The sequence below is a fragment of the Pithys albifrons genome, chromosome 1 (assembly GCF_047495875.1).
Source record: "Pithys albifrons albifrons isolate INPA30051 chromosome 1, PitAlb_v1, whole genome shotgun sequence".
Lineage (NCBI taxonomy): Eukaryota > Metazoa > Chordata > Aves > Passeriformes > Thamnophilidae > Pithys > Pithys albifrons.
The window spans coordinates 5,495,573-5,522,407 of NC_092458.1; the positions used below are offsets into that span (position 1 = coordinate 5,495,573).

Below are 26,835 nucleotides of genomic sequence, written 5' to 3' on the forward strand. Positions count from 1 at the left end.
GCACTGAAACAGTCCCTTCTGCAGAGCCAGAGGCATGGAGGGCTTGGGAACACGCCTGCCTCTGCCTGATGGGATCTACAGAGGGCGTGGATTTCAGAGGACTGTCTGCCACCTCTTGGCAGTATTCAATTCAAAGGAAAAATAAAGCAATTAATGCTAGTGGGATAATGTCAGAATTACCACAACCTCGTCAATCCTACTGACACTACATGAAAAAACCCTCCAGATTTAAGAAGAAAACAAGTTCTCTATGCCAATTTCTGAGGACTTTTAAGGACACATAATACTGCAATTAAAGCACATGAACTTTAAATTCTCATTTATTTTTAATTAGAAAGCCGCTTCAGTTACACAAATCTTCATTGTTTCAAATTAATGTCAACAGCCTGAGTCCTGATCCTGAGAACAGATTCATCTAAGCAGGATTCCTCTCATACACTCTTTACTTGTGCAAGTATTTGCAAGATTCAGCCCTGGAGTCACTACACAGTTTACAGCTAGGTTCCTCATTTGTGAGCAAAGTCCCCTCTGAACTCAGTAACACATCGTTCTGTCATGTGCCATCATGTCCTCTGAACTCTGCAAAAACACATATATGTTCATTCATAGACAGGGAAGTATGTCAGGAAGAAGCCAAGAGCAGCTACTGGAAACCATGGCATCCACTTGGCAACCAAGGAAACAAGCAAGGAATGGGAACACTGCACAATCAGACATGGTTATCCTCAAGATAAATACTAACAATAAACATTTAGGCTGTTTTCTACAGAACTGTTTTCATGAATCATGACCACGTTTGCAGCACTTCACACATAAGGGTCTAGAAGTGTCTATTAAAGGTGAAGGGGGAGGAAATGCTTTCCATGTCACTGAGGTCAGGATTTCACCCCAAGTACCACATTTGGGGGCAGGTGAACAGGAGATGGCACTACCCTGTACGATCACTCCTGCTCACTTCTTGGAGAAAGTGAACAGCTGTGTCAAAGCAAATGCCACTGAGGACAAAGAGAAGAATACTGCCCAGCTGCAGCAGCAAGTGTAGCTTTATACAGCCAAAAAGTAGCCTGAGTTTTCCAAGAACACCACAATTAATATCCATAATCTTTAAGCCAATGGACCTGCCCTAAACAGTGCCCAAGAGGTAGCACAAACTGCAGCAGAACAAAGACTTTCTCTGTGCTGTCCTAGGTCATCACAGCCAAGTACAGAGGTGAAGACTCTGCACTTGAGTTGTAAAAGAAGCATTTCAGTATCTTCTGAATATTTCTCATCAAGTGTTGACTCTGAAAGGACCCCTTGTTGCCTCAAAGCAAAGCCTAGAAAAGCAGGGAGCACAAATACATACATGATTTGGAGAGACTTCCATATCTAGTAATATTAAACTAGGCAGGGGATTAATAAAATTACATTCAAGACACATACAACAAAAGAACATACAATGGACAAAAAAGTTAAACTATTTGTTACATTGTGACATACAGAAATTGTTCATAAATTCTCAGGAAACATCTCTTGTTCAGTTTGTTAATCACTAAACACAACAGATAGGGAACATTTTCACTGAAAACATTTTTGTTATTTCTGTGTCCTGTAACTCAAGACAAGCAGGTTGCAATAACATCAGCAGGCCATACATATGAAATTCATAAAAAGGAACTATACTTCTATGTAATCAGAAAGTTCAGAACTAACAGCCTCAAAATATTAAAACATTATAAGGGATTCCAATCAAAGGTAGAAGTAACTGAGAAAAGATCAGCATCTATAGTTAAACCAGCAGTATTAGACCCACACACATACTCAATTTTCAGGAATAGCCATTGAAAAACCATCTCCTGACCAAAGATCTGCTGCTGCTGTTTCTAAGACAGTTTTCAGACTAACAACCCCTATGCAGAAACACAGCATGAGGACAAAGAGTGAAGAAGAGTTTACAGCACTCCTGGGATCTCCACTAAAGCACAGGCTGCCTAGACAAGGTTGGCGAGGAGAAAAGCTGCTTCTCTCTATTCACTGTAATGCCCACAAACAAACCTTGGGAAATGGAAAGCAAATACATTCCTTGTACTCTCCCTTCCTGCTCTGAGGTGTTTGTACATGCTCAGGGTTCTTGGCAATGGGTGCCATTTCAGGGGAGTTTTCAAGTACTAGAGCACTTCAGTCCTGAAAAGCCAGCCAGTTGTTTTTGTGGCTCAAGAAGTGACATCACTAATACATCACAACATCCTCCACGGTACCCTCAGCTTTCATTCCGAGATTCCATGGTTTACATTCCATGGCTTCCATGGTTTACACTGACTTCACAAAAACAAGTTCAATATGCCTGCATCCTTCCTTTCCTTTCTGTCCCTTCTCCTTTTCGTGTATGAGGAAACAGTCCAAAAGGTCCAGGTCAGGATTTTCTACTTCAAAGTACAATTTCTAACAAAAGCTGAAACTCAAGTTTCTTACACAAACTATCTGATTCCTTGGAATGTTTTTGTTAATGTTCTAGGAAAAACTGACCACACACAACTGGAAAAATATTAGTTTCATCACCAATTTCTATCTTTAAGCAAGCTCCCCTCTGCCATTACTAGAAAACATACACAACTTGAAATAATTTAAAAACCAGTAAGAAGTTGGAAGTGAGGGCAGAAGTGACTAAATTTTAGTAGGTGTGACTTCCAGCTGGTGTTTCAGTCAAACCATTACCCTGATTTCACCCCAGCAGCGTGGCTGTATCACCTGAATAGCAATTTGCCTTCTCTGCAGCAGTGCCTGCAGCCCTGGGAAATTATTGCTCTGGAGGCCACATTATCACACCCTCCATGCCCTGCCAAGGGCCCTGCCCAGGGTCAGACGAGTGTGGTCTGGAACAGGACGGCTCCATCAGCTCCCTGCTGGCAGCAGGGGCAGCACTGCCCAGGCACAGGGAGCAGCAGCAGCCCGGACAAGGACCTGGTGCCTGATCCACACAGTGCCGGGACACCCACGGGACCTCATGCCCTGGGAATCACCCACTGCTCACACACAAATCCTGGAAATTACTGCAGCAGGTAAGACTTGGGAGTGCAAGGCAAGGGCTTCCAGCTCTTCAGAAACAGGGCTGCATGGAGTTTATTGCTCAAAGCACTTTATAATCCTTCAATTAAGTGCAAAGTACTATCATTAAGTTGAACTAAGATTTATTTTTTTTTAAACATCTAGGAATCTCTCAGCATTTCCCTGTTCAGTTCTTTATAAAAATAAATATTGGGAGGACAAAAGGGACAGTTCCCCCACAATTTTAGTAAACAAGTTTCATTTTTCCATGCTAAAATCTCTAATATCTTTTCAAAAAATATCAAAACGCCTACGAGAAATGGAGGGTGCATCAGAGCTGCTCACAACTTACCTACTGTACTGCCATGGGCTCGGGTATCAGCAGAACTTCTAAATTTCACAGGGTTTTTTTGCAAGGCCATAGTATCAGAGACAGCATTTGGCAAAGACTTTGTGAAGAACAGTTTTCTAATAGTCAGCAATAACCCTTACAATAAATGTAAGGGGAAAATACTTGGATTTTTTTCTCTTTGTTTTTTTTCCCTTAAGTCAGATACCGGCCATATTTTGTCCCCCCCATCTCTACAGTATTTCCAGTTTCATGTATTTAGACCAATGACACTTTCCAAAAGCTGGTGTACAACATCTTTATATACACTACAAATTCAGATTACCAGACTATAGTCAGACATTGAACGTATAAATAACTTTGCAAACTATTTACAGGTTTTAAACTAATCAGATTTCAAACAACCAACACTCTTAAGGCAAATTTGTGTGTATGACTGGCTGTCTCGAGAGCCTTTCAGCATTTCTCTCCCCTCCCCAGTTACCCTAAAACAACAGGCAAATAGAAATTGAATTAACCCCTGCCCCTGAATTGACAGAATGTCTTGTACAGAGAGATGATCTAACTGCTTAGGAGCTTTCCTCAAAACAGGGAAAAATGTATAGAAATGCATTTCTGTGTTTGTGTGTCAAGAAAATCATTAAGGTGCATACCAAGAAGTGGAAGTCCTGTCTTATAACAACATAACTTGTATGCACTTGACAAATGGATTTGGGAATTTGGGGAAAGCATCAGTTTAAAGCTGCACAACCTGTTCTAGAACTATGCATTTATGAGCTCATTAGATACAAGATCTGGGGAGCTCAAAGGGATTTTCTCTTACAGGTGACACTGTGCAATGTAAGACGCCGCAAACAGTGGAATTTCAAAGCAGAGGTTTAACTACATTAAAACTTTTCTCTTTTACCATATTGCTGTGCAAGATACTATTCACCATTTTAGGGGATTCTGCACATCTTGCCAATCCTCATACTGGATAAGAACTGGCCACTTCCAATAGTATCTTTTTGTTACAACATCGTGTTCCTAAGTGCAATCACAGTGCAGTCCCTGTTGGCAATGCATGACTGAAGCAACCAAGCATACTCTGGTGAAGTAGACAGGACTCACACACCAAATACGCTCAGTGCCTTCCTTTAAGTCCCAATCATCACTTTGTTCTTAGTATTTTTCAATGCCCTGATTAGCTCTTGGTTTGGAAGTAATTAGCTACTGTGGTTTGAAGGATTTTGGAACAAAGCAGAGACTTTATACTGAATGCAGAGGTCACCTCCAACAGAGACAAAAGGTGGCAAATTATCGATTAGCTTTATATTTAGAGGCATCCCTTGGTTCACTGCTGGGATTGCTCCAGTCATCTGCTTCTGGTGTGGTCTTGTAGTGTCGCCACGCTGACTTATTAAAAACGGGAAGTCTTTCAAATGATTCACTTGAAAGGGCCTATGGAAAAACAAAAGCAATGGTTAGAGATCATTAGAGACACAACAGCAAGGTGATCCTCTGGGGAGTTGTACAGCTACAACTTCCCTATGGAACAAGTGCTGCAATTATCACAGTGTTACATGTCACAACACTATTTTGAAAATAGCTGGGACTAATAGCTCTAGTCATAGTCAAAATTAAATGAAAATAATACCATTTAAAAATGGCATTTTAAAAACCCACTTTTTTCCAGAGAGTGGTGCCTACAGAGATAGCAAGAAAAAGATTTTTGGTCAAAACCATTTTAGGGAGATTTGTCCGGTGACACTGAGCAGACTCCACTGAGCTGCTCTCCTGAAACATTTCCCTTCCCCAACAAACCCAGGCTCTGCCAGCCCAGTGATCTGTGAGGGCTGATCCATGGCATGCCTTGTGCCTCTGACAAAGGCCATACCTTCTTCCATCACACACAGGCACAGGATCAAACCCATCAGAGGCAGAGGTTAACACAGGGCTCCACAACTCCCTTGCTGCAAACAGCAAGGCACAGTGACAGTGCTGTCAATGACCTACACATGAGATATATCCCATATTCTTTTAAACTGCCTGATGAAATTCAAGCTGTCAGTTTCAACCTTTAGCTCCTGAGCAGCCTGGGCTCTCCCAAAAAATGGCAGCAGGATCAATTTGGTCTGTTGCATCCAGAACTGCATAGAATAAAACATGTACTAGTCAGGAGCTGGTCAATAGTCTTCTCAGTTCTATTGTGGGCAGAATTTCAAATGAAAAAGGTTTAACCAAAATTATGTCTCATCACACAGTTCTCAGAAAATTCACCACTTATGATGAATTACCAAAATGTAATGATCCAACACAGGGAACTGAGGAAAAAAAAAAGAAACCCAAATCAAACTAACTAGTATTAGTGCCAGGTCAATACACGTAACTTTGGGGTTTAGGATTCTGTGTAACTGATTTAAATAAAAGTGTCAAAGGTAGCAAAAAGTTTGAAAGCATGCTGAGGAATGAAAAGAGCCTGCTATAAACAATCTGCACTCCTTTACTAGTGTATAAAAGGGTCAAATTCTTACCTTCAAATAAATTACAGCATCTGAGCCAACGCCTTCCATTGAGTAGAGCTTAAGGTCACCCTGGAAGTACCTTGCATACAGACGAGAGATTGGCAAACCGTAGCCAAACCCAGCCTGCAAAAACAGAAAACAAAACGAAAAGCTGGAGAAGTTACAAAAATGCAACAGATCACCACATTAATGTATAAAAGAGGATAACTAAATACGAGATTTGTATCAAATTCTTTTTCAAGCTTTATTACTCAGCCTACAGTATAAGTCAGTACTCAGCCTTTTCAGCAATCTCCTTTATCCCTATGCATTACTTTTTAGTTTAAGTACAGAAAAGTGAAAAATACCCAAGTCCTTTGTTAGAACTCCCTTGTCCATCTTTCCTTTTCTCAAGGAGGCAGGTGTAGCACAACACACGTGCTGCCTCCAGCCACCACAGCAAACTGGTATGCTCTGCAGCTTCCTCAGTGTCATCAGCACTGCAATAGCACTCCATTCTTTGGTAAAAATCACAGTTTTGACAGCACGTTTTGTCGGTGTCAACACCCAAAACTCACACCCCCCATGTTCCTTCCCCCTCTCTGTGTGTTTTCCCTGGGTTTTTTCCCTGAGTCAGCCCCGTGGTTTCTCCCCCTGCCAGGATGTCCCGGTTTGGTTCCTCCCAGTACCTAAACCTAATCCTGCCCTCAGCCAATCCCCTCCAAACCCCGCCCCTATTCGAACCCTTAAATCCAGTCCCCCACCGAAAATAAAGGCTTTTGGCGAGATTCCAACCCCTGCGTGTGTCTGGATTATTCTGGGAGCCGTCCCCTACCCGGTCCTGAGAATGTATTTTTCTGGGATAACTTTTCTCAAACATCTCCACTGTTAGAAAGCCAGAGACGACTCCATTTACTTCATCCAGGTCACACTACAAAGTGATCCCTGAGGCCACAGTGCCACGGAGATCAGCAGAGTCCTGTGAGGACTCACAGAGCAAGGCAAGGCAAACAACCCTTGCTGCTTAACAAACGATGAGGACTCCACAGCACTGAATGATCCTCTGAGGACTGAGACCCAGTACAGTCCATGCGATTTTCAAAGCATAACAGACTTGACTGGTACAAATTTTAGATTTTAAATTTACAAAACGAACATTCATAACCAGAGCTGCAACAAGGTCAACTCTTGGCACCTTTTCTAACCCCCTCCTGTCAGAAAAGTTATAAAAAACCCCCAAGCCTCTCTCACTGCAGCCAAGGAGTGAGGTTTGCTCTACACATCAACTCTTTCAGGTAACTGGTATGCACCAAGAACCACAGTGGGTGGTTATTCACCCAACCCCGATTTCTTCAGGACTATCCAGACCAAGAAAGGAAGTATTCCAGATGCACAAATATTTGAAAAGAGGGATATACAAAGCAATGGAGTAATACAACTTTTTCATAATGGCGGATTACAAGAATTAGACATCAGAAGTTTTCAGAAAACCAATAAAGTCATTCCATACAATATTTCTCTAAAAGCAACCTGACAGGTAAGTGAGAATCATGCACCGAATCTTAAAAACAAAGCCCCAAATGGTACAAAGAAGGTGCCCATGAAGCATCATGCACAGCTAATATGGGGTACCACTTTACAGGAAATCCCTTGAGGAAAAGGTGAACATTTAAGAACTTTTACTACAGTATCCATCATAAGTTGTCTTGTCACCTGCTATCTCTACAATGTATTTTGGCCTCTTTGCCTTTTTTTTACACAAGTCTAAATTTAATATTAAACCGATTTAAGTTGCTCACTCAGTTTTGAGCAAAACTGAGAAAGAGAAGTGCCAAAGGTACCCTTTTCACGCTGCTTGTCATAGTCATTACTGTCCATTTCCAAAGTTAAAACAGTTGCTTAGCTGCACTTTTCCAAACAACATTATGTTTTTAATTTCTCAAACACTCTCATTAGAGACACATGCATCACTTTCAAACACCCAGTTTTAAAACTGTATTTCTTTCTTAACCTCTAAAAAAATATTTGACTAAGAAAGAACTAAAAAAAAATGCCAAGAGCTGCCTTTCATCTTTTCAGAAGACTGAACAATAAATACATTATAGAAATTATAAAGCACAGGAACCAAAAGGCAAATTGTGGACAGTACACACCCCCAGGACCAGCTCATGTAAAGGGCAGTATCAAACAACACTGCAAAAACATTACATGTTCCTCACTCCAGAATTGCCCCTCCTTAAAACCCACGCGCAGCTTCTGTTTGTCTCCTGCTCCTTTACACTCTCTGCGAGCCCACATAATTATTCCATACAGCCCTCTTGCAAAAGTTTCCTGCCATTCTCTTCTGTGCGTTGCCTTTAGGGTATTTTCCAAATAGGATGACTTACAAGAAATATGAGGACAGGAGATCCCAGATAAACACCTTATTAAATGAAAACCTTGCAAAGGGTCTATTTTGCAAAAGACAACACAAAGTGATTACTACATAGGCCCATGCTTGACCCGGAGGACAGAACAGTCCATGATGGCACATCTGCCTTGAGAAAGAAAAGCGCCTTAGAGCAAATTTATCTTTAAATATCACAGCATGCAATATACAAACAGGCAATGATTAAACTTCTGTTAGTAGTGTCTGCAGGTTTAAATTAAACTAATTGAATCCACGTTTCTGCCATTATGTCCTAGTTGAGCAGGAGGGACCAGTTGACACTGTGTGGGGGTGATCAAAGCTGTGTATTCTACCCCCTCTATTCATTCCCCAAGGACAATGGGCCATTAGCAGCAGCTGCCCAGGGAGTCATTATCACCTTCACACTCAGCCTGAGGGGGCGGAGCTGCTAATGGGCCATCAACAGTTCAATACCCCCTGGCTCCCAGAGTTAATCACCCATTGTGTGAGTCCCCACCCAGGGGGAGGGACTGGGTGCTCCCTGAGGGTACATAAGTGGTGGGTAAGAAGACTTTGGTAACTTCTCGTCGGATCCAGAGGAGCAGCAGGACCTCGACAGGAGGAGATCACCACTCTTGCCCAGACCCACAGCCCTCGCCTGCACCAACAGGTTTTTTCATTTCCTTTTGCTCTGGACTTGGGGGAGCCACAGGGGTCTCAGCACAAGGGCAAACAAACCCCCTTGGGTTTGTGCCCCAGGACACTGGGCTATACTGCTGGGTTTTTGTGAGTTGAAAGCAATTTCCCTTTTGTGTCAGTGTTTTTAGTGTAATATTATTATTAAATTTTAGGTCTGACTTATATCTCTCTCTGGTGGTGAGTTCATTTCCCCTGCTGGTTTGCCTTTAAACCAGCACACATTATAAACAAATGCTGTCAAAGAGAGCAGCTACAAATTCTCTAATAAAACCCACCATCATTAACCACGACCATGTGTTTCTAAGGTGTGCTCTGTATGTTCAGCACTACAGACGAACAGGAGACCTGCCAGGATCTGAGTGCTGCCATGGCAACAAGGTTTCTCAGCAGTTTTTAAACAGCATTTGCAATGACAGTGAGAGAGAATTTTCCCCAATCAACAGAAAGATACCTCTCTCCCACTGCCCAAGTCCATGAATGTTTCATATCTAGGCAGGGGATCATGTAACAAGGGGAAAGAGTGTTAGAACAGGAAATTACATCTCTTTACACTGCATTTCACATCAGTTTAGAATATTGCCCAAGTCAAGAGTGACACAAGCACAGACCTACTGACCTTCCGGAGCACCGTGACTCTTAAATGATTTGGTCTTTAGCAGTAAGCAATAGATAAACTCCTTCTGGATGGACTTCAAAGAGGATTTACCTCTTTGAAAGGACTGGAACTTTACTGCTGAAGGATTTTTGTTTCTATACTGACACACAAAGTATAGCATCATTGTTTTTATAACTGGATGTGGGCCATAACATGCCAAACTTCACTGCTAAGCCTTGTTCATCCTAATGGAAAGATATGCCACAGACTCAGAGTTTGTGAGTTCCTTCTTTCTGCACACACATAAATAACAGAGCTTAACAACTCTTCTCACATTCAGTTGTGTACAGACATGGGTCACACTCAGAGAGCTGTAATGATTTGACTCATGGCTTCCTCAGTAACCATTGTATCTAAGGAAGTTACAAGTATTCCACACTGTCTTCCACGTAGCAGGGTGGGGTGTGGTTTTTGTGGTGGTCTTCCCTTCCTGGGCTGAGGAGCTGGAGGGAGGTGGTTGAAGTCTGGTCCCTCTGGTCCCTGGTGTTTCTCCTGTCCTGGGTGAATTGTTTCATTCTTGTTCCCCTTCCTTGAGGTTTTTAATTGAGTTTGTTTTGATTCAGTTTCTTTAGGTTGGGTTGGTGTCTTCCCTATTTTCCGGCTAATCAATCCCCTTTTCTCCCTTCCCCTCTCCCCTGGGGGTGGGATCCTATGTGTTGTGTATACAGTGTGGTTTGTAAATGTTAGTAAATATAATTTGTTCTTTTTATTCAGTTCAGTTTCTTTAGAGTGCGTGTCTTTTCTGTTTGTTTTTTTCCCTTTCCTTTGCTGGGAAGGTTCTGGGAGGGGGAAGGGGGGCCAGTCCAGGGTTGGCAACAGCTGGGCCAAACCTGCGACAAGGGCAAAGGCTGCATGTTCACAAGAGAGAGGGATCCTCTGTAGGTCTGACTACAGTGACATACAGACTGGAAAGGAAAACAAGGCCTGAAAATGGGACACAGTAGCGGAATACCAAGTGTAAATGGCACAGAATCAGAGTAAGCAGTCTTGAAGGTGAGAAATAAACACAGGAATGCACTGCTAAAAGATGCATTGAAAAAAAAAAGAAAAAAAAGAATAGTATCAATCCTCAAAATGAACACATTTTACAATCAAGAGCTACAAAGGAAGAGACAATTTAATAGCGAACACAACTGGTAATCAAGATATAAGTTTATCGTGAGAACAAGTTCCAGGAAATCCTTGTAGGCTGATACAGTAAATTGCTGATCAGAAGTGAGAGAGAACAAAGGCAGATTATGCATCAGGAGAGATTCTACCATTTGTGACAAAGAAAAAAAGCTTTTATTTGAATTAAGGCCTGTTCCCCATCACTCACCACATTCAAGAAGATTACCTATGAAAAAGCAAAAGTCTGAAACATTACTCAGGTATGTTGTAGAGACAGGAACTGTGAAGGATTAGTGCCAAGTCAGTGCAGAAACAGAACTGGGTTTCACACCTACCACAGTGGCAAACGCTGCTGAAAACTGCAATACGTTCACGTGCCACAATGGTACAAACTGTGGGCAAAGACACTACCTTAAGGACTTTTTGCTCATAATCTAAAAGGAAATTTATTATCTCTGAGTACCTCTGAACTGATTTTACCCTCAGTTTACTGCTAATTATATCCAAAATAGTCACATGGACAGGACAAGAGGAAACACCCTTAAGTTGCATCAGGAAGAATTTCTTCGTGGAAAGGGTTGTCAGGCATTGGAACTGGCTGACCAGGAAAGTGGTGGAATCACCATCCTTGGAAGTGTTCAGAAAACAACTGGACATGGCACTTAGTGCTGTGGTTTAACTCACATGGTGGTGTTTGGTCCAAGGTTGGACTCAACTTTGGGAAGTCTTTTCCAAGCCCAATGATTCCATGGTTCCATACTCTGTGCCACAGATTGTTACCTGCCTGAAGGCACTTCAAGCACAGCAGGAAATAAACCCCAAACTTTAGAACGTGCTAGATGAGAATGCTCCTAAGCAGTGAAAGGAAATTCCTCAAAGAAACAACTTCTCAACGTGCTTAAAGATACAAGATTGCACCAGAGGGAACAGAGGACAAAGCTGAGAAAAGGCAAGAACACAGAATCTGTATTAACCCACTTACTGAAAGCCAAACTGAACAGTAGCTATCTAATTTTTATCACAATGATCCAATATTTAATTTGCAATTTAATAAAGCAATTTCGAAATAGTATGTTAATTTTAATAATAATTTTTTAAAATAATACTTGCTAAAATAATCTACACATCCAACAGTGAAATAATTCCCTGCCTAGAAAAAACTACAGGGAGATTTTTTTTTGTTTGAAATCTGTCCCTGACACGTCTCAGAAGGGAATTATCACAAGAGATACTTCCAACTAACAGAAATATGGCAAAAGTGTTCACATCACATGCAGGTTTGGAAATATTTTTTAAAATGTGTTTTTACAGTCCATAACTTGCATACAAATTATTTTCAAGTTTCAATATAAGCTTGTGCATTGCCAGGAGGTATTTCCCAAGTGCTGTAATTCTGACCTTTTCAATGCATTTATCACAGGAAACAGATAAACAGTAATCTGCACACCAAAGAGAAGCTCATTAGGTTATCCACCTTCCCATTAACCTGTGAAAATACTCTGACATACTTGTTGCCAAGAATGCAATCTCAAGACAAAGAAAAGAAATTTTCTATCCCACAGACCAAATGGTAACAAAACCCATTTTCTCTTGTTTTACCTGCACAGACTTGTTAATGATAAACAAGTTCTTCAATGGAAAACCTGATTGCAGTGAAGGGAAATATAAAACCAAAGCAGTGCAAAGGGACATTTAAATACATACTGCAATTGCTTACCAAAGGCACAGCTCTCGAGGGCTCCAGACTAGGCCTGGGTGCTGTTGAGTACATGTAGTTAAACAATCTGTCTATTTTTCTGAGAGGAACACCTCCACCTTGGTCACTTATCTAAGGAAGGAAAATTTAAGAGTTTTAAACATTATGTTCTGGAAAAAAAGCCACAAAACCTCATGCAGCATTATCTAAATTACTTTATTAGAGAAGCATCCAGGGATTCTGGGGCAAAGGAGGCCGGGGGCGACCTTGTTACTCTCTACAGCTTCCTGAGGAGGGGAAGTGGAGAGGGAGGGTGCTGATTTCACCTCCCTGGGACCCAGTGACAGGATGTGTGGGAACAACTGAAAGCTGCATCGTCAGGAGAGGTTTAGACCAGAGATTAGGAAGCATTTCTTTACCAGGAGAGTGGTGAAACACTGGAACAGCTTCCTGGAGAGGTGGCAGATGCCTCAAGCCTGTCAGTCACCAAGAGGTATTGGAACAATGCCCTTAATAACATGCTTTAACTTCTGGTCAGCCCAGAAGTGGTCAGGCTGTTGGACTAGATGGTCCCTGTAGGTCCTTCCCAACTAAAAACATGCTGTTCTAATGGATGTGAAGCAAGTGGTACAGTAACTAACTTGCCTTTTTGAATTACAAACCACACTACTCTAAAACCAGCAGGTTTGTAAACTGCATATTATTTTTAGTCATTTACCTTAATAGACAGATCTTCTTTCCCCAAAGTGACTAAGGTTTTGATCGATGGATAGGCTTCTTTCTTACCTTCATGCCATTCCACTGTAGCTCTCATTGAATTCTGAAGAGAAAAGAAAAAACAGGCTCTTTGATTCCAACTTTAGCAGGTAATGTGTCCTACAACTGTATACAGGACAGAAAGGGCTTTATTTAACACAAATTCAAGAAGTCAATGAATCGCCCAATTAAGTTTTTACATTACAACTCATTTTACATAACTTTTATCTATTTGATACATCAGAGAACAGAAAGCAACATTGTTTTGTTCTGTGTTAAATCAAGTAATTATATCCAAAGGATTCTTCATCACCTATTTTAAGTTTCCACTGCCAGTCCCTCACAGATTCCGTACAGCTACAACTTACTGGTTTCTCCTTGTTTCATGACTTGTACCAGAACACACATACATGTAGTTTACAAATTCTCACCTGTTCTGCCCTGAACTGTTGTTACAAATGGCAAAATAGGGGAAGAATTAAATGAACACACTTGACAAATGTCAGAAATCAACCCCAAAAACCCCAATATTTCAAAAAAGTTTCTGACCAAATGCATATTTCTCCCTCAGTATTTAGTGTTCAACTGCACCACCTACAGACCTGCCACCCTCTTTCAAACCACAGAACAGCTCTCACAAGTTCCAATTATTCAGAAAACACAAATACAACCAAAATAAAGCATGTCATTTGCACTATTCAAAGGCATGTGGGATGTTTTCACAGTAAGGACACTGATCCCAGCCAGTCCTCAAATATGCAATAACAAAGCAAGCTCATGAAAATTGCAAGTTCATGAATATTTTTTCACTGCAAAACCAGACTATCACGAGTGCTTTAAGTTATCAGCTTCAAAGGCACAAAAAGAGAAATGGGAAAACAGACATTTTTTTCACTACACAAGGGTATAGGAGTCTGGCTTCTAAACAAGTGAAGAGTGTTTGAAACTTAAGAATAAGGTTAAGAAAGGAAAACTAAAAATAACATTTAAGAGCTTTAACTGAAAGGAATCTCCATTTCGACAGTTCACAAACCCTTCCAAATGTTAACAAGCACGACCTACCTTGAATAATTCAAATAACATATGAAACAAATGAGAAGGTACATAGACCACTTGAATAGGCTTGTTTGGAGCTTTAGCTAAAAAAACAAAAAAAAAAGAAACAAAAATGTAAATTTACTTTTTTTCCCCCAAAGAGTATTTTGTAGCACTGCTCTTCACAGAAATAACATGCAATTCCTCTGCTGAAGTTTGGAAACATCTTAGTCTTATGTCTGGCAGATGTCCAAAATTTGGGAGAGGATCACTGAAGAAAATTAATTTTTTTAGCTTAAAAAATGAGCTGCCTTTTGTCAGTAGAAATGATCATCAAAAAGTACTCAATGCACTGACAAGGCCTGTCTTGTCAAGTTTCATATCACCCAATTCTCATCTTTATAATCAATTTGAAGCAGACCTTCATGTCAGAGGTTTATGAGAGCCCTTAAAGCACAGACTGTTGTTACAGTAAAATCAAAAGTGAGCAATTCAGATCTATAGAAAGCCCTGTGAGACTCAGCTATCAGCCAGAGGCAGCAAGGAGCTCAGCTGCTGCTGGCTGAGAGGGAGGAGGTTACTCCCCAAGAATTCACATAGTAGGAATTCACAGGACTCTGCAGGGGCACGAAAACAGCCTGGATGAAATAATATAAACATGGGACTTGTGAGAGAGGCTTTAACCAATTGAAGTATCTGGCGTGGTGGTGTGTTAACTCTTTTAGCCAATAAGCTGTAGTCCTAACCCTATATAAACTGTGTGCTTTGTGTAATAAAATGTCTTCACTATAAACTTCATAAGCTTGTTGGTGAAGTCCAGTTCCTCTGCCATTTATAAATTGTTTAAACAGACTACTTGAAAACATTTCTAATTTTGCCACCTTACACGGAGCTGCTCACCACTGGTGCAGGGAATGCCAGTGGAATTCATCACTTTATAAGGATACTTCAGAATGAAACCAGTTTCATGGAAGATTAGTTAGAAGGCAGACTCATTTCCTTCCCAGCTCTGAGGATTCTTGACCATTCTGTTTTCTTTAAAGGGATAGTGAATTCAGCAGATCAAACTCTGCATTCAGCATGAAGAAGTGCATATTGTGATGATAAACTACAACTCAGGTGCCCAAGCAGACAAATTAAAAGTGTCTGCATACAGGACTGCAGAGTTCAAATTGTAACTTCCAGTTAATTAACAAAACTAGAAATCACAGATACTAGAAATGCATTCATTTAAATTAGTTTCACAATTACCATTGAATTCTTCAACTTCCAGATCAGGAGCCACTGTGTAGTACTGTTCACACAACATCTTGGCTGTTTCATAGGCATCTATGAAGCAACAGAACAAACACTCATTTATCAAAATCTTCTAGAAATGACCAGCAATGTTCATCCTCTCTGTGAGACTACAAGCAGAACACTCATTTTGGGAACTAGTTTACAAGCATGAAGCTGGTATCCAATCTAACCCCTTTTTCTCTGCAGGCTCATAGTCCATTTGTCAAGAAAGGGCAAAATCTGTTTCACCTGTACAAACAAAAGCACAGTCCTGCAGACAAGCTATTCTTCATCTCTGTTCAGGGCTTGAAAAGCAGAAGGGTATGATCTCAGGCTGGCCAGAAAATCTACTTATTTGTTATTTCCTGATCACAATTTAATGTTTGTTCTTTCCATCTCAAATAGAAAAGGATGACACTGCAACCACAAATACAGTTTTTCAAACACAATACCGTTTATAATACTTTATTTTCAAGGTCTTTTGGGGGGAAAAGCTGGGATCTTTACGATTCTTCATTCTTTCTTGCTGAACCAAAAGAATCCCCCTGAAGATACCCCCCATAGTCCTATTCAGGGTTATGTATGGCTGAAATACAGCAAGAAAGTTTAAGTCACTATTTACTACTTCGTAGTGTCCCCCAAGGCCTGCAGTGAGAGGATCAGAGGAAATGGCCTTAAACTGAGCCAGGTGATTTGGCATTAGAAAACAATAAAAATGCACTGTTGGGGTGGTCAGACATTGGAACAGGTGGCCCAGGGAGGTGGTGGGACCACCATCCCCTGGAGGTGTTTGAGAGACATCTGGATGTGGTGCTGGGTGATGGTTTAGTGATTTAGGGGATTCCACTGGTAATGCTGAGTTGATGGCTGGAGGGGATGATCCTGAAGGTCCTTCCAACCTTTAGGATTCTAGGACTCTGTAATTCTGGTCCCAGTATCATTTAACTTAACCCATCAATGACTTGGATGAAGGGGCAGATGCCTCCTCACAGGCTGCTGATGACACAAGGCTGGGAGGAGTGGCCAATAGCCCAGAGGGCTGTGCAGCCCTTCAGAAGGACCCTGACAGGGGCCCTTGTTTTGTTAGTGCTGGGTAAGACACATTTTAGCTACTTGTTTGAAAACTGGACTTAGCACCTGCTGACACTGTGCACTCCTCTGGCCAGGGCAGCAGCTATGAATTTGGTAATCAAAAGTGATACAAATACTGCTATTAGAAGGAAAATCTAAATAAACAACATGACTAATACACACAATACTGAGGCCAAAGTGGAGTAAGGTCAATCAAAAGAAAGGCTGGGGGGAAGGCTGGGGGGAAGGCTGGGGGGAAGGCTGGGGGGAAGGCTGGGGGGAAGGCTGGGGGGAAGGCTGGGGGGAAGGCTGGGGGGAAGGCTGGGGGGAAGGCTGGGGGGAAGGCTGGGGGGAAGGCTGGGGGGAAGGCTAGAAAAGTGAGCTATCATGCAGGTCAAAGTCTGACATATGAAAGGTTTCTTTCTCACTTCACCAAAGGCTGAGAGAAAGTGAAGGGGAGAAACTCATTCTTCCCAAACAGCACAAACAGCAGCAAAAGACAGAGCATGGAACCCTCCCCAACAGCAAAACCTGCATGAACCTTGCATAAGAACTCTGGAGGCAGCCAGCACTGCCTCATGCCTGCTTACTAACACTCCTGAGCATAGGAACACTCAACACGAGGCAAACAGGATGTCCAATGAGACTGTGCCAGAACACACTCAGGTATAACACCTCAGTCTTTCATGTAAGAGAGAACAGATGATCAGAGGCACAGAGTGAGGGGGAGTTTCACTGGAGCATCTGTGCACCCAAGGACACTCTACTGAAATATCTGGCTGAACAAACTGGAAATCACTCTCACTTTTCTGTAGTACCAGCATCAGATACAAAAGCACTACGTGAGAACCTGCTTCTATTTCAGAAAAACACCTTAAGTTTAACAAAACACTTACATACTGATACTTTAAAGGACAAATTAAAGCTATTAAAATCAAGTTGTTTTCTTAGTTCATTAACATACCAAGAGTTCCTCTGTTCTCAATAATCAAAACATTACAAAGTCTCAATAAGCCTCTGGCTTTACTGTGAGCAACTTCAGAACTTCCATTTCTTCTTTTTTTTTTAGTTTGTTTTGTTAAATGAATTTAAATCACCTTAAGTCTCATATCTTAGTAACATATTTCTGAATATTCTAAATTGGGGGGGGTGGGGTTCAGTCAACAAAAATGTGAACTTCATCTTACCTTGAACCACCTCTGCCACGTTACAATTAGGGTCAATACTTCCAATATGCTTGGGATGAGCAGGATTAATATCTCCACCAAAAAGAAGTGCTAAAAGAAAAAAGCAACGGCAATAAATTGTCTCTTACACTTGAGGCAGCCACAAAAGTTTAAATTTGATGGCATCTGAGACTTACTGGGGAGTGCATCATTTTGTAGAAAGGTACTCCAGCAAACTGCCAGAACTCTTGTTTAAGACAACTCCTTACCTAACTCCTTCTCTTCCCTGCACCTTTTTTTTTTTAGTTTTTATAGCTAAGATTAGTTAAAACACAACTAGTGATGGAGAGTTAAGGTGAAAACCTACATTTCAAAGCAGACCAACAAAAATTAGAAAAAATTAAAATGTAAAACACTTCATTCATACCATCATGTCAGAACAGAAGCACTCACAACAATGAAAATATTACAGTAACAGGGACTGAGGATAAGACGTTATTAAAAGCCTTTTACACTCACCTAAGCTGTAATTTCACACAGAGGTCTCACAGAGGTCACAGAGGTGTCACTCACTCGACTTTCTCCCTGGCTCTCAGCAACATGATCCCCACTCCCTCTTTGCACGAGGGTCTGGCCCTCACTAGACCCTTCTCTGAGAGTTTATCTCTCAAAGAAAGAGGAAGGTTTTACACTTTATTTCAGGAGTGATTTTCTGCTATTTTAGCAAGTTAGTGAGCTCTGACAGGAAGCAGGTACAGCATGAGGTGAGCAAGAGATTAGCCCTGAAAGCTTTTCCTGTCCTGGCCATGGTGAGCTCACCCACTGCCCACAGCAGAACACACGTAAGGAACAGCCTGCCAGTAACAGGGAAGGAAACAAGTGCCAACTACAGCAAGACTTGTCTTCTGATTTCCAACTGCCTTTTCCTTCAGTGCTTCAAGATTAAGATTTCCTATTCTGGACACATCACTAACACTGTTAACACAGAGACATTATACAAGGTTAACTAAACTTCAAGCATCTACAACTAGTGGGTTTAAGCTTCAACCAGTTAAATAAGAGGGTACACAGGAAAAGCTGGTCCAGTTCAATGAAGTGAGTGTCACATTTTAGAAATAGTGCAAATCATGCTAGCACTCAGCCCAAGAATTAGGGCTGTTAGGACAGTATTTTTACTCTATTGCTAGAACTCTTCTATGAGACTCTTTTAACTTTATGTCTGCCCAGGTACAAGTAAATAAAAGGCTGCACATTTATCTCATTTGTATGCTTTGCTACATTCAAGTTCCCTGTGCACACACAGCAAGGCATTTGTTAGTCACATAAAAGGTTACTGGAAAGACACAACTTGCAGTCAAACACCTTACACTAAACACTCCGGTGTCCACATTATCTGTAGCCTACAAGAATTGCTAAGAGCTCATAGAAGCAGAATACTGAGCAGAGAACAAAGCTCTAGAGCTAAAAGGCACAAGACACACTAAAAGATCACAAGACTGTCCTTAACTTTACACAGATCACTTTCTGCACGGTTGCACACACTGGTTAACAAGAGCTGTGCAAGTAACTCCTTTCACTCTGTAATATGAATATAAAAGTTTATTAGTAACAACAAATGAAACAGAACGTAATGACAAAGGATGACTAATTCCAGCACTTATCCATGAATAGGAAATAGGAAGGGATGACAAGGAACATAATTTAAAACTTAAATCAGAAATCCTCAACCTCTTTAGAAGGCAAGAAAATTCTAGATAACTTGCTAGAAACAAACAGCAATAAAAATACATATGTTGTATAACCCATTCAAAATTTATGGCATCCTTGCACTTCACTAGGAAATAAATATCAGCTCTACAAACTATGTTCAAAGCTTTGTGAGCAGAAAGATACAGCCACTCTACTACTATCTCAAATACTCCACGTACACACACAAGCCACCTCTGCCAACAAGACTCAAGAGCAACAGTCACGCTGACACAGACTGACAATTCTAAAAGTGTGGTTTGGGTTCATTCCTGATCACTCCAAAGTACCAAATCAACCAGTTGCCAGTACATATTTTACCATAATTCACACAGAATATTAAGAAGTAGTCATGAGTAAGGAAAAAACCAAAACAAAGCTATAGCTTCAGGTTTACAAGCAATAACTAAATAAGAGGAAAGCCATTACTTACTGTGTTGGTTAATTAGCATACGGAAAGAGATGCGGTTGGTGTAGAATCTATCTAGAAAATACTGGATGTTACTGCTAACAAATGGATCAAAGCCATATTTTTCCTTGTATTCAATCACCCCTTGCGCCATGGTTGGAACCACATCATTGTGTCTGTTCCTGACTTTAATTAAAACATCTAAAAAGCTAGAGAAAAGAAAATTAGAAACAGATTGTTAAAAGTACAGTTAAACTCAACCTCTTTTATTTCTTTAACTCAACCACAGCATAACCATTTTATCTGTTTACTATCCTTCCCAGTCAACAAAACAATTATCAGAGGGAAAAACAAAAATACAGCAGTACCTAAACAAGCCTATTTAAAGAGAAGCATTTGGGCAACTACTCACTCACAAGATCTGTGAAGCATTTAGGGTCTCAAATTATTCCTCCCACACAAACATCCCTTTAAATTAATTCTCTCTTATCATTAATGGGACAGCAAAAGATTCTCTTTTACTGCAACTATATTCACTATGGTACTTGTCATTCCCTGCAACTTCTAACATAGCTGGGAGATTGGAAAGGGAACTCAGGAAAAACAACCTGAGGAAAATCAGTTTCTTCTTCCCAATCCCTCAACCGTGCAGCGAACTCGGAATGCACTTCCTTCACCTGGCACCCTTCTGGGAAGTGAATCTCCGGACTGCCTGTGTGACTCCTGCTCAGTTTCCTCTCACACCGCTGGATGGCAGCGTGGACACAACCGAGCTCCGACCGGCTCGGCAACTTTCAGGGTAACACTTCCACTGCTTTTAACAAATGTCTGTATGGCCAAACTTCGCGAACGCAGATTTGGGAAGAGCTGTCCCCACGTGGGTGGGCCCTTCCAGCCTGCGCAGTGGATTTCAGGTGAGGCTCAGCGTGCGCAGAACTGGCCCCACCGTTTAAGTCCTGAGGTTCATCTGCCGCGGCCGAGCGAGCTTGGACAGTGCCAGTGAAGTCCTCAGGACTAGAACCTACAGCACCCGGCATTTCCCAGGAGGTCTCCCATCCAAGTACTAATCCGGGGCTGACCCTGCTGAGCTTCCGAGATCTGACGGGATCGGATGTCAGGGAGGCATTTAACTGCCCGGTGCTTTTAACAAATACTCTTTGAAACAGCCTGGGGAATTTTTCCTTCTCCTGCCAGGGCAGCTCGACACCTGTGATATTCAAAGTGCTCATCCTTAATTTTTCCCCTCATCCAAACGCACATATACTTGAATATCAGTTATTAACAGCTTTCTAAAGCTGACACATGGTAAATCAGTGCTACTCAACTCTGCTACATTCTCTAGTATTAAATTAACAGCACGATGATTACGTGATGCTGTTTAAAAAAGTACACAAGGTGAAATGCAGCTTTCCCAAGAAAGCACAGCTGCAGACTCGTTCACCTATGCCTGGATCTGCAATTCCACAGATCCTTTTTCAAAAAACATCACCAGCAAAACATTCTTAGTAGATTTACAGTGAACACTGGAAAGAAATTATTAATTATTTTTATCAGAAGTAAAAGATACACCAGCTAAGAAAAGAATCACAGAAATCATTGGAAGTCCTACCCCCCTGAAAATGAGCAGGGGAAAGAACAAAGACCACCAAAAGTAAGAATGACCATTAGTCACCACTTTCTTCCCTTTCAGCACCACTAGCCAAGACAATCATCTGACAGTACAACACACCACTCTTAACAAGTGATACACTTGGAAAATTATTTCTCCCACTCTGCACTTCCAGCTGGACGGGAATGTAGTTTCATTTTTAATAGTTTTTCATCCTCCTCAGTGTAACCACCAGGTTTTGCCTACATGTCAGCAAACAGTTCAGTTGCCTTCCAACACTATTCTATTGCCTAGAGAAGGGGAAGCTTTAACTGCCTAATTCCCAAATCTAAATGCTATCACAGTACAGAATGACTGTTCTTTTACTAAAAATCTTGCTGACTGGGCAGCTTAAAATATTTTAATGTTTTTCCATGTTTATTAAATCTTGATTCTGTGTGATCTGTTACCACTGAGAGCTGATGTTACAGACTCTGCTGCTTCTGTTTCCGAGCAACAGGCCAGTGGCCAAGGGCAGAGGCGAAAGCAACACTTAGGTCTGAAAGACAACTGACAACACTCTCTATTTGCTCCGCTGTTTGTTTTTAAATACCTCCACTATCCACAATATACACAAAATGACAGGAGGGTGAATTGCTCAGTGATATCCCACTACCAAAGTACTTGAATGCACAGCACACCAAAGGGCAAAGGACTGGGAGATTCATCTGCCACAGACCAGCAAAACCACAGCTGAACCTTAGTCAGCAAATCAGTGAATAAAAAGGGTATTCCTCACTATTGCAGCAATATGGCAAACCTGCCATTCCATCCTCAAACACAACTGAGTTCACTCCTGTGTTTCCATCAAGCAGATGCTTTAAAGGACCCAACACAAGAAGCAAACAGGCACATTTCAGAGTCAGGGCAGAAATCAAAACAGGCTTCCTTAATCTTAGCACTCATGCCTTACAATCCCTCTATCCCCACACCCCTGAAAGACACAAAGCTTTTACTGTACTCTATGGGAGACCATAGCAACAAATTTTTAAAATGTTCATGGGATAAGCTGGGAATACTCCAGAACAGCTCCAAAAATTTTATTTACTAATTACCTTTTTTTTGCAATTCTCTGTATTTTATTTTCAAAACCCATGATGAATAAATAATATAGTTGGTTTGACAAATGAGAAATTATTAATAGGAAGATATTTTAGTCAAGTTTTTAGTCAAGTAAGTTTCAGTGGCTTCTGTATTAACAGAAGACTATTTAAGGCATTATTGCAGCTGTGAAACAAATGAAGTCTAGACAAAATGAAGCAAAGACAATTAATGCATGTCACAACACCAGTTATTATTTAACTTTCTAATGACTGAATATATTATTCTATTTTGATTTATCATAGTGAAGTAAAAGAAGCACGAGAAAGTCACTATAAAGACAAAGTGAATTTTTGCTGTGTCTCTTAAGGATAGTATTACCTGACATGAAAAACAAGAAAGTGATGAGTAAAAACCTTTTAAAATGTAACAGACATGCAGTGGGGGGGGGTTTGTTGGTTTTTGATTGGCTGCTCTTTCTTGAAGCAGTGCCAGCTGGCAGCTGAGCATCACCAGAAAGAGGTGAAAGTTCACTCAGAGATTACTGTAGTAGGAAATGTATCTGCTCTGAAGAGCAAAACTAACTGAAGTATCACCTCACATTATGTAAAAGCAACAAAATGTCACCTCCCTAATCGGATGTACTCTGGTATTTACTTAGTTCAAATTGCTTACTGAATCCCCACTTTTACAGCAGTGCTGCAGAAAGTTACTTGTTTACAAAATTTCCTCTGCATGTTATCTCTGACAGATCGGCAGCTCCTGACTCAGCGGCTCCAGCCCCGGGACACTCCCCACACACCCTCCCATGGGAGCCACAAAGGGAAACCAGCAAACAAACCGGGCTGGAGAGGCTGGAGTGGGTGCTCTTTGAAAGCACACGTGAAAGGCATGTTTTACAAACCCCTGACATTTTGAAAAACAGCCTCCACCTCTGTGTGTTTATACAGTTGCATATTGACATCTTGCGGGCAGTTAAATGCCTCCCTGACATCCGATCCCGTCAGATCTCAGAAGCTCAGCAGGGTCAGCCCCGGATTAGTACTTGGATGGGAGACCTCCCGGGAAATGCCGGGTGCTGTAGGTTCTAGTCCTGAGGACTTCCCTGTCACTGTCCAAGCTCGCCCGGCCGTGGCAGATGAACCTCAGGACTTAAACGGTGGGGCCAGTTCTGCGCACGCTGAGCCTCACCTAAAATGCACTGTGCAGGCTGGAAGGGCACACCCACGTGGGGACAGCCCTGCCCAAATCTGCGTTCGCGAAGTTTGGCCATACATACATTGACATCTTGGCAAGTTTCCAACACTTCTGCCAGCTTACACCCTTCACGAGTGGACACTGTATCTTGGCACTCCTGCTTTCACACTGTTTGACAGAACTGTGGAAAAAGTTCCACCTGACTCCTCTACAGCTGGAAAAAGGTATCTGTGCTACCAACAATGCAAAAGTAACCCACCATTTGCCCCGTGCCACACTGGCAGTGACAGCAATGTGGCGATGTCGCAGTGAATCCCCATATGCTCTGCTGACCAACAGAATGTGACTGAAACTGAAAGAGCTCTGAACCTCAATCACAGGGATGGTGAGACAAAAAATCCCTTCAAAGCACTTTGTCCAACATTAACAGAAAGGTAACATATGAACATGCATCTGCCCTCCAGTTCATACACTAAGAGCAGAGGTAAGTTGGGCCACTCAGAAAAACATCAGCTTCAGTTGTCTCTGAGCTTACTCCTGTAACTGCTCTCTCTCTCCCTGTGTGGGCACTGCTGTCTGTGCTCGACACACACCCAAACAGTTCAGGCACCACAGGGCTTAATGGGGCTATTTTTCCACTGGATTAATTTCTTAATTCACTTCACTGCCCGGCTTCCCAGACAGCCATGCCAGTACATGGGTAACATCTGTAACACTGTAATACTAATAGAGAAAATGGTTTCCTGGGAAAGAGAGCCCAAATTCTGAGAATACCAGAGCAGACTCCCTAAACAAACAGGGATAGAACACAAATAGTCAGGGTACAGTTTCATGTTCAACTAATAAAGGCATTGCACCATTTTAGAAAGCATTATTTGAGGAACTACTGTCAACACTGACACAGCACATCTGTGGATATCCAACCTCTCTGAAAGATCATTGTAGCTCCCCTTCTCTCCTGTGCTACTGTTACCCTTATCAGCCCTAACAGAAACTAAATCCACCTCAGATGACAAAAAGACCACTGAGGCACTCTTCAATTTCCAAAACCAAGTGCTCTCCTAGTCTTCATGTTTTCTGAGCACTTGAGGTGGACCCCACATTCAACTCCAAACAAAAGCGGCGGGGGCGTTACAGGCACAGAAATACCTCCATCCAGGCAAGACTCACATCTTGTGACACCAACTAAGCCAAAGGAAGAGGAGATGGGGACCATCACAGAATGCCAAAGCCATTGGATTACCACACAGGACTCACAAGGATGGGCATTTGATGACCAAAGGATGCAAGGCTGTGTCTTCTGTAATGCAAGCTATATAATATGTAGCACTAATATGTAAAATGCACTTTCCTACAGTGTGTTCCCTGCAGGAACAGCTGAGAGCAACCAGCAGGTGAAGCTGCTCCAGCCTCTCTTTACAGGTTACTATACACAAGGTACTCAGAGATACACAGATACTGCCCAGACAAGAAAGCTTTTGTTTCAAAGGACTGAACATACTTTATAAACTTCCAGGTTTTTCCTTAAGCAAATCAACCTGGTTGAAGAAAAGAACTACTCCTATTTATGCATCCCTAAAGACACTACCACAAAGTCCCAATTCTGTACTAAAGGGTACACACACAATTAAAAAATAATAGAAAACCTTTACCTAAACTTTAATGAACTCAGAAATGAGTTCTTTCCCTACTGAAAAGAAGCTCATTAACTACTGGTGTTCCTGATACTTTCTGCCCATAACACGTAAGTAGGGATAGGGCTGGGTAACAGAAACATGGAATACTGACACAGGAGCTGAGAAATCTGCCAGATTTATCTGTGGGTAATTAGAAGCTAAATATGGACATAGTTAAGAGTGTTTTTGAAAGACACAGTTTGCAAAGAACATTTAAAAATTGCTAATTGTGGCTCAATAAGCAGTTAAACGGCACAGCCTTCAGGAAGTTTAGAATAGATGACATGCCAAGAGCAGGAATCTGACTTTAGGAAGCCTACCCAATACTGTCAAAAAGAACAAATCTGCTCTTTAATCAGATAACACATTTTTCACCTCTTCACAGGCCAAATTCAGTATAAAAGATGACTCTTACTGTCAAAGTCCCAAGCTGGACTTCACCCCAATAGGTAGCAATAAATTCCAAGCATCCTTATTGTGTGTACTTAATTACACAGACTACAATAATTGCAAGATTTCAAAGCTTTTAAGAAACATTTATACTGAATGAGTAAATATTTGGTTCATTATGAAATATTTGTTCTATCATACTAATATACAGCATTGCAAACAATACTTCCAGTTGCCATGAAACAATATCAAGAATGCCATATGCACATGGCAGAGTCAGATAATTCATGTGATAATCATGAAAATACTCTAAAATAGATCTCCAAGAGAACTACTCATTAACCTTTGTAAACATGTATGTATTGTGATCTATCTTGATCTGCTCAAGTCCAAAAAAAGCTGAAATTCAGTTACCAAAGTGCAGAACACCTCAGATGGTTCCAGGAGGTACAGAACCACTTGCCTGCACCTGCCCATCCAGGACATCACAGGATTCATGGATCTGTGTGACACCTGCAGGCTTGCCTAGGACAGCTTATGCCACTTCAAAGGACAACAGACACCTCAGTTTGGGTACCTTAATCCCACCCAAAGGAAATCTTGCTGATAAACCAGCCAGAAACAGAAATTTTTGTATCCACAGCCTGCAAGTACAAAATCACCAAATATAAGAGCTAGAAGCAGGCAAAAAGTTCATCTACTTTATCCACTACAGAAGTAGCACACCTACACCACTGAAAGCTACTCATCAGCCTTTAGTCTGTTTCCCACTAGTATTACAGTTTTGACTTTTCCCCCTGTGCCCAGTCTCAACTTTAACAAAAATTAGCCATTTTTTAGTTAGAGCAACCAATGATCCTTCATCACAGTGACTTTTTTTTTGGCCCACAGTTTCCAGTGCCTCCACTTCAATCTCTTTTTTTTTGCCATTCTAAATATATGCCTTCAATATTACTCAGAGGTGGAACTATCCAAATCTCTATTTCCTGCTCCTTTCACATCAATACTGTCCATGAC

The 26,835-nt window shown here is 41.4% G+C and overlaps 1 protein-coding gene across 4 annotated transcripts in view; it reads right to left on the bottom strand.

The window, feature by feature from the left end:
* Positions 1 to 302: 302 nt before the first annotated feature.
* The window catches only part of PDK3 (pyruvate dehydrogenase kinase 3), a 64,533-nt gene continuing 38,000 nt past the window's right edge, over positions 303 to 26,835 (bottom strand). For all 4 annotated transcript variants that reach the window (XM_071547765.1, XM_071547835.1, XM_071547908.1 and 1 more), the window contains 8 exons: positions 19,891 to 20,075; positions 17,733 to 17,822; positions 15,448 to 15,525; positions 14,224 to 14,300; positions 13,124 to 13,225; positions 12,427 to 12,537; positions 5,887 to 6,000; positions 303 to 4,813 (listed from right to left, as the gene is read on the bottom strand). In XM_071547765.1, the coding sequence (XP_071403866.1) occupies positions 4,670 to 4,813; positions 5,887 to 6,000; positions 12,427 to 12,537; positions 13,124 to 13,225; positions 14,224 to 14,300; positions 15,448 to 15,525; positions 17,733 to 17,822; positions 19,891 to 20,075 (901 nt within the window). In that variant the 3' untranslated portion in view covers positions 303 to 4,669. The remainder of the gene's footprint in view (positions 4,814 to 5,886; positions 6,001 to 12,426; positions 12,538 to 13,123; positions 13,226 to 14,223; positions 14,301 to 15,447; positions 15,526 to 17,732; positions 17,823 to 19,890; positions 20,076 to 26,835) is intronic.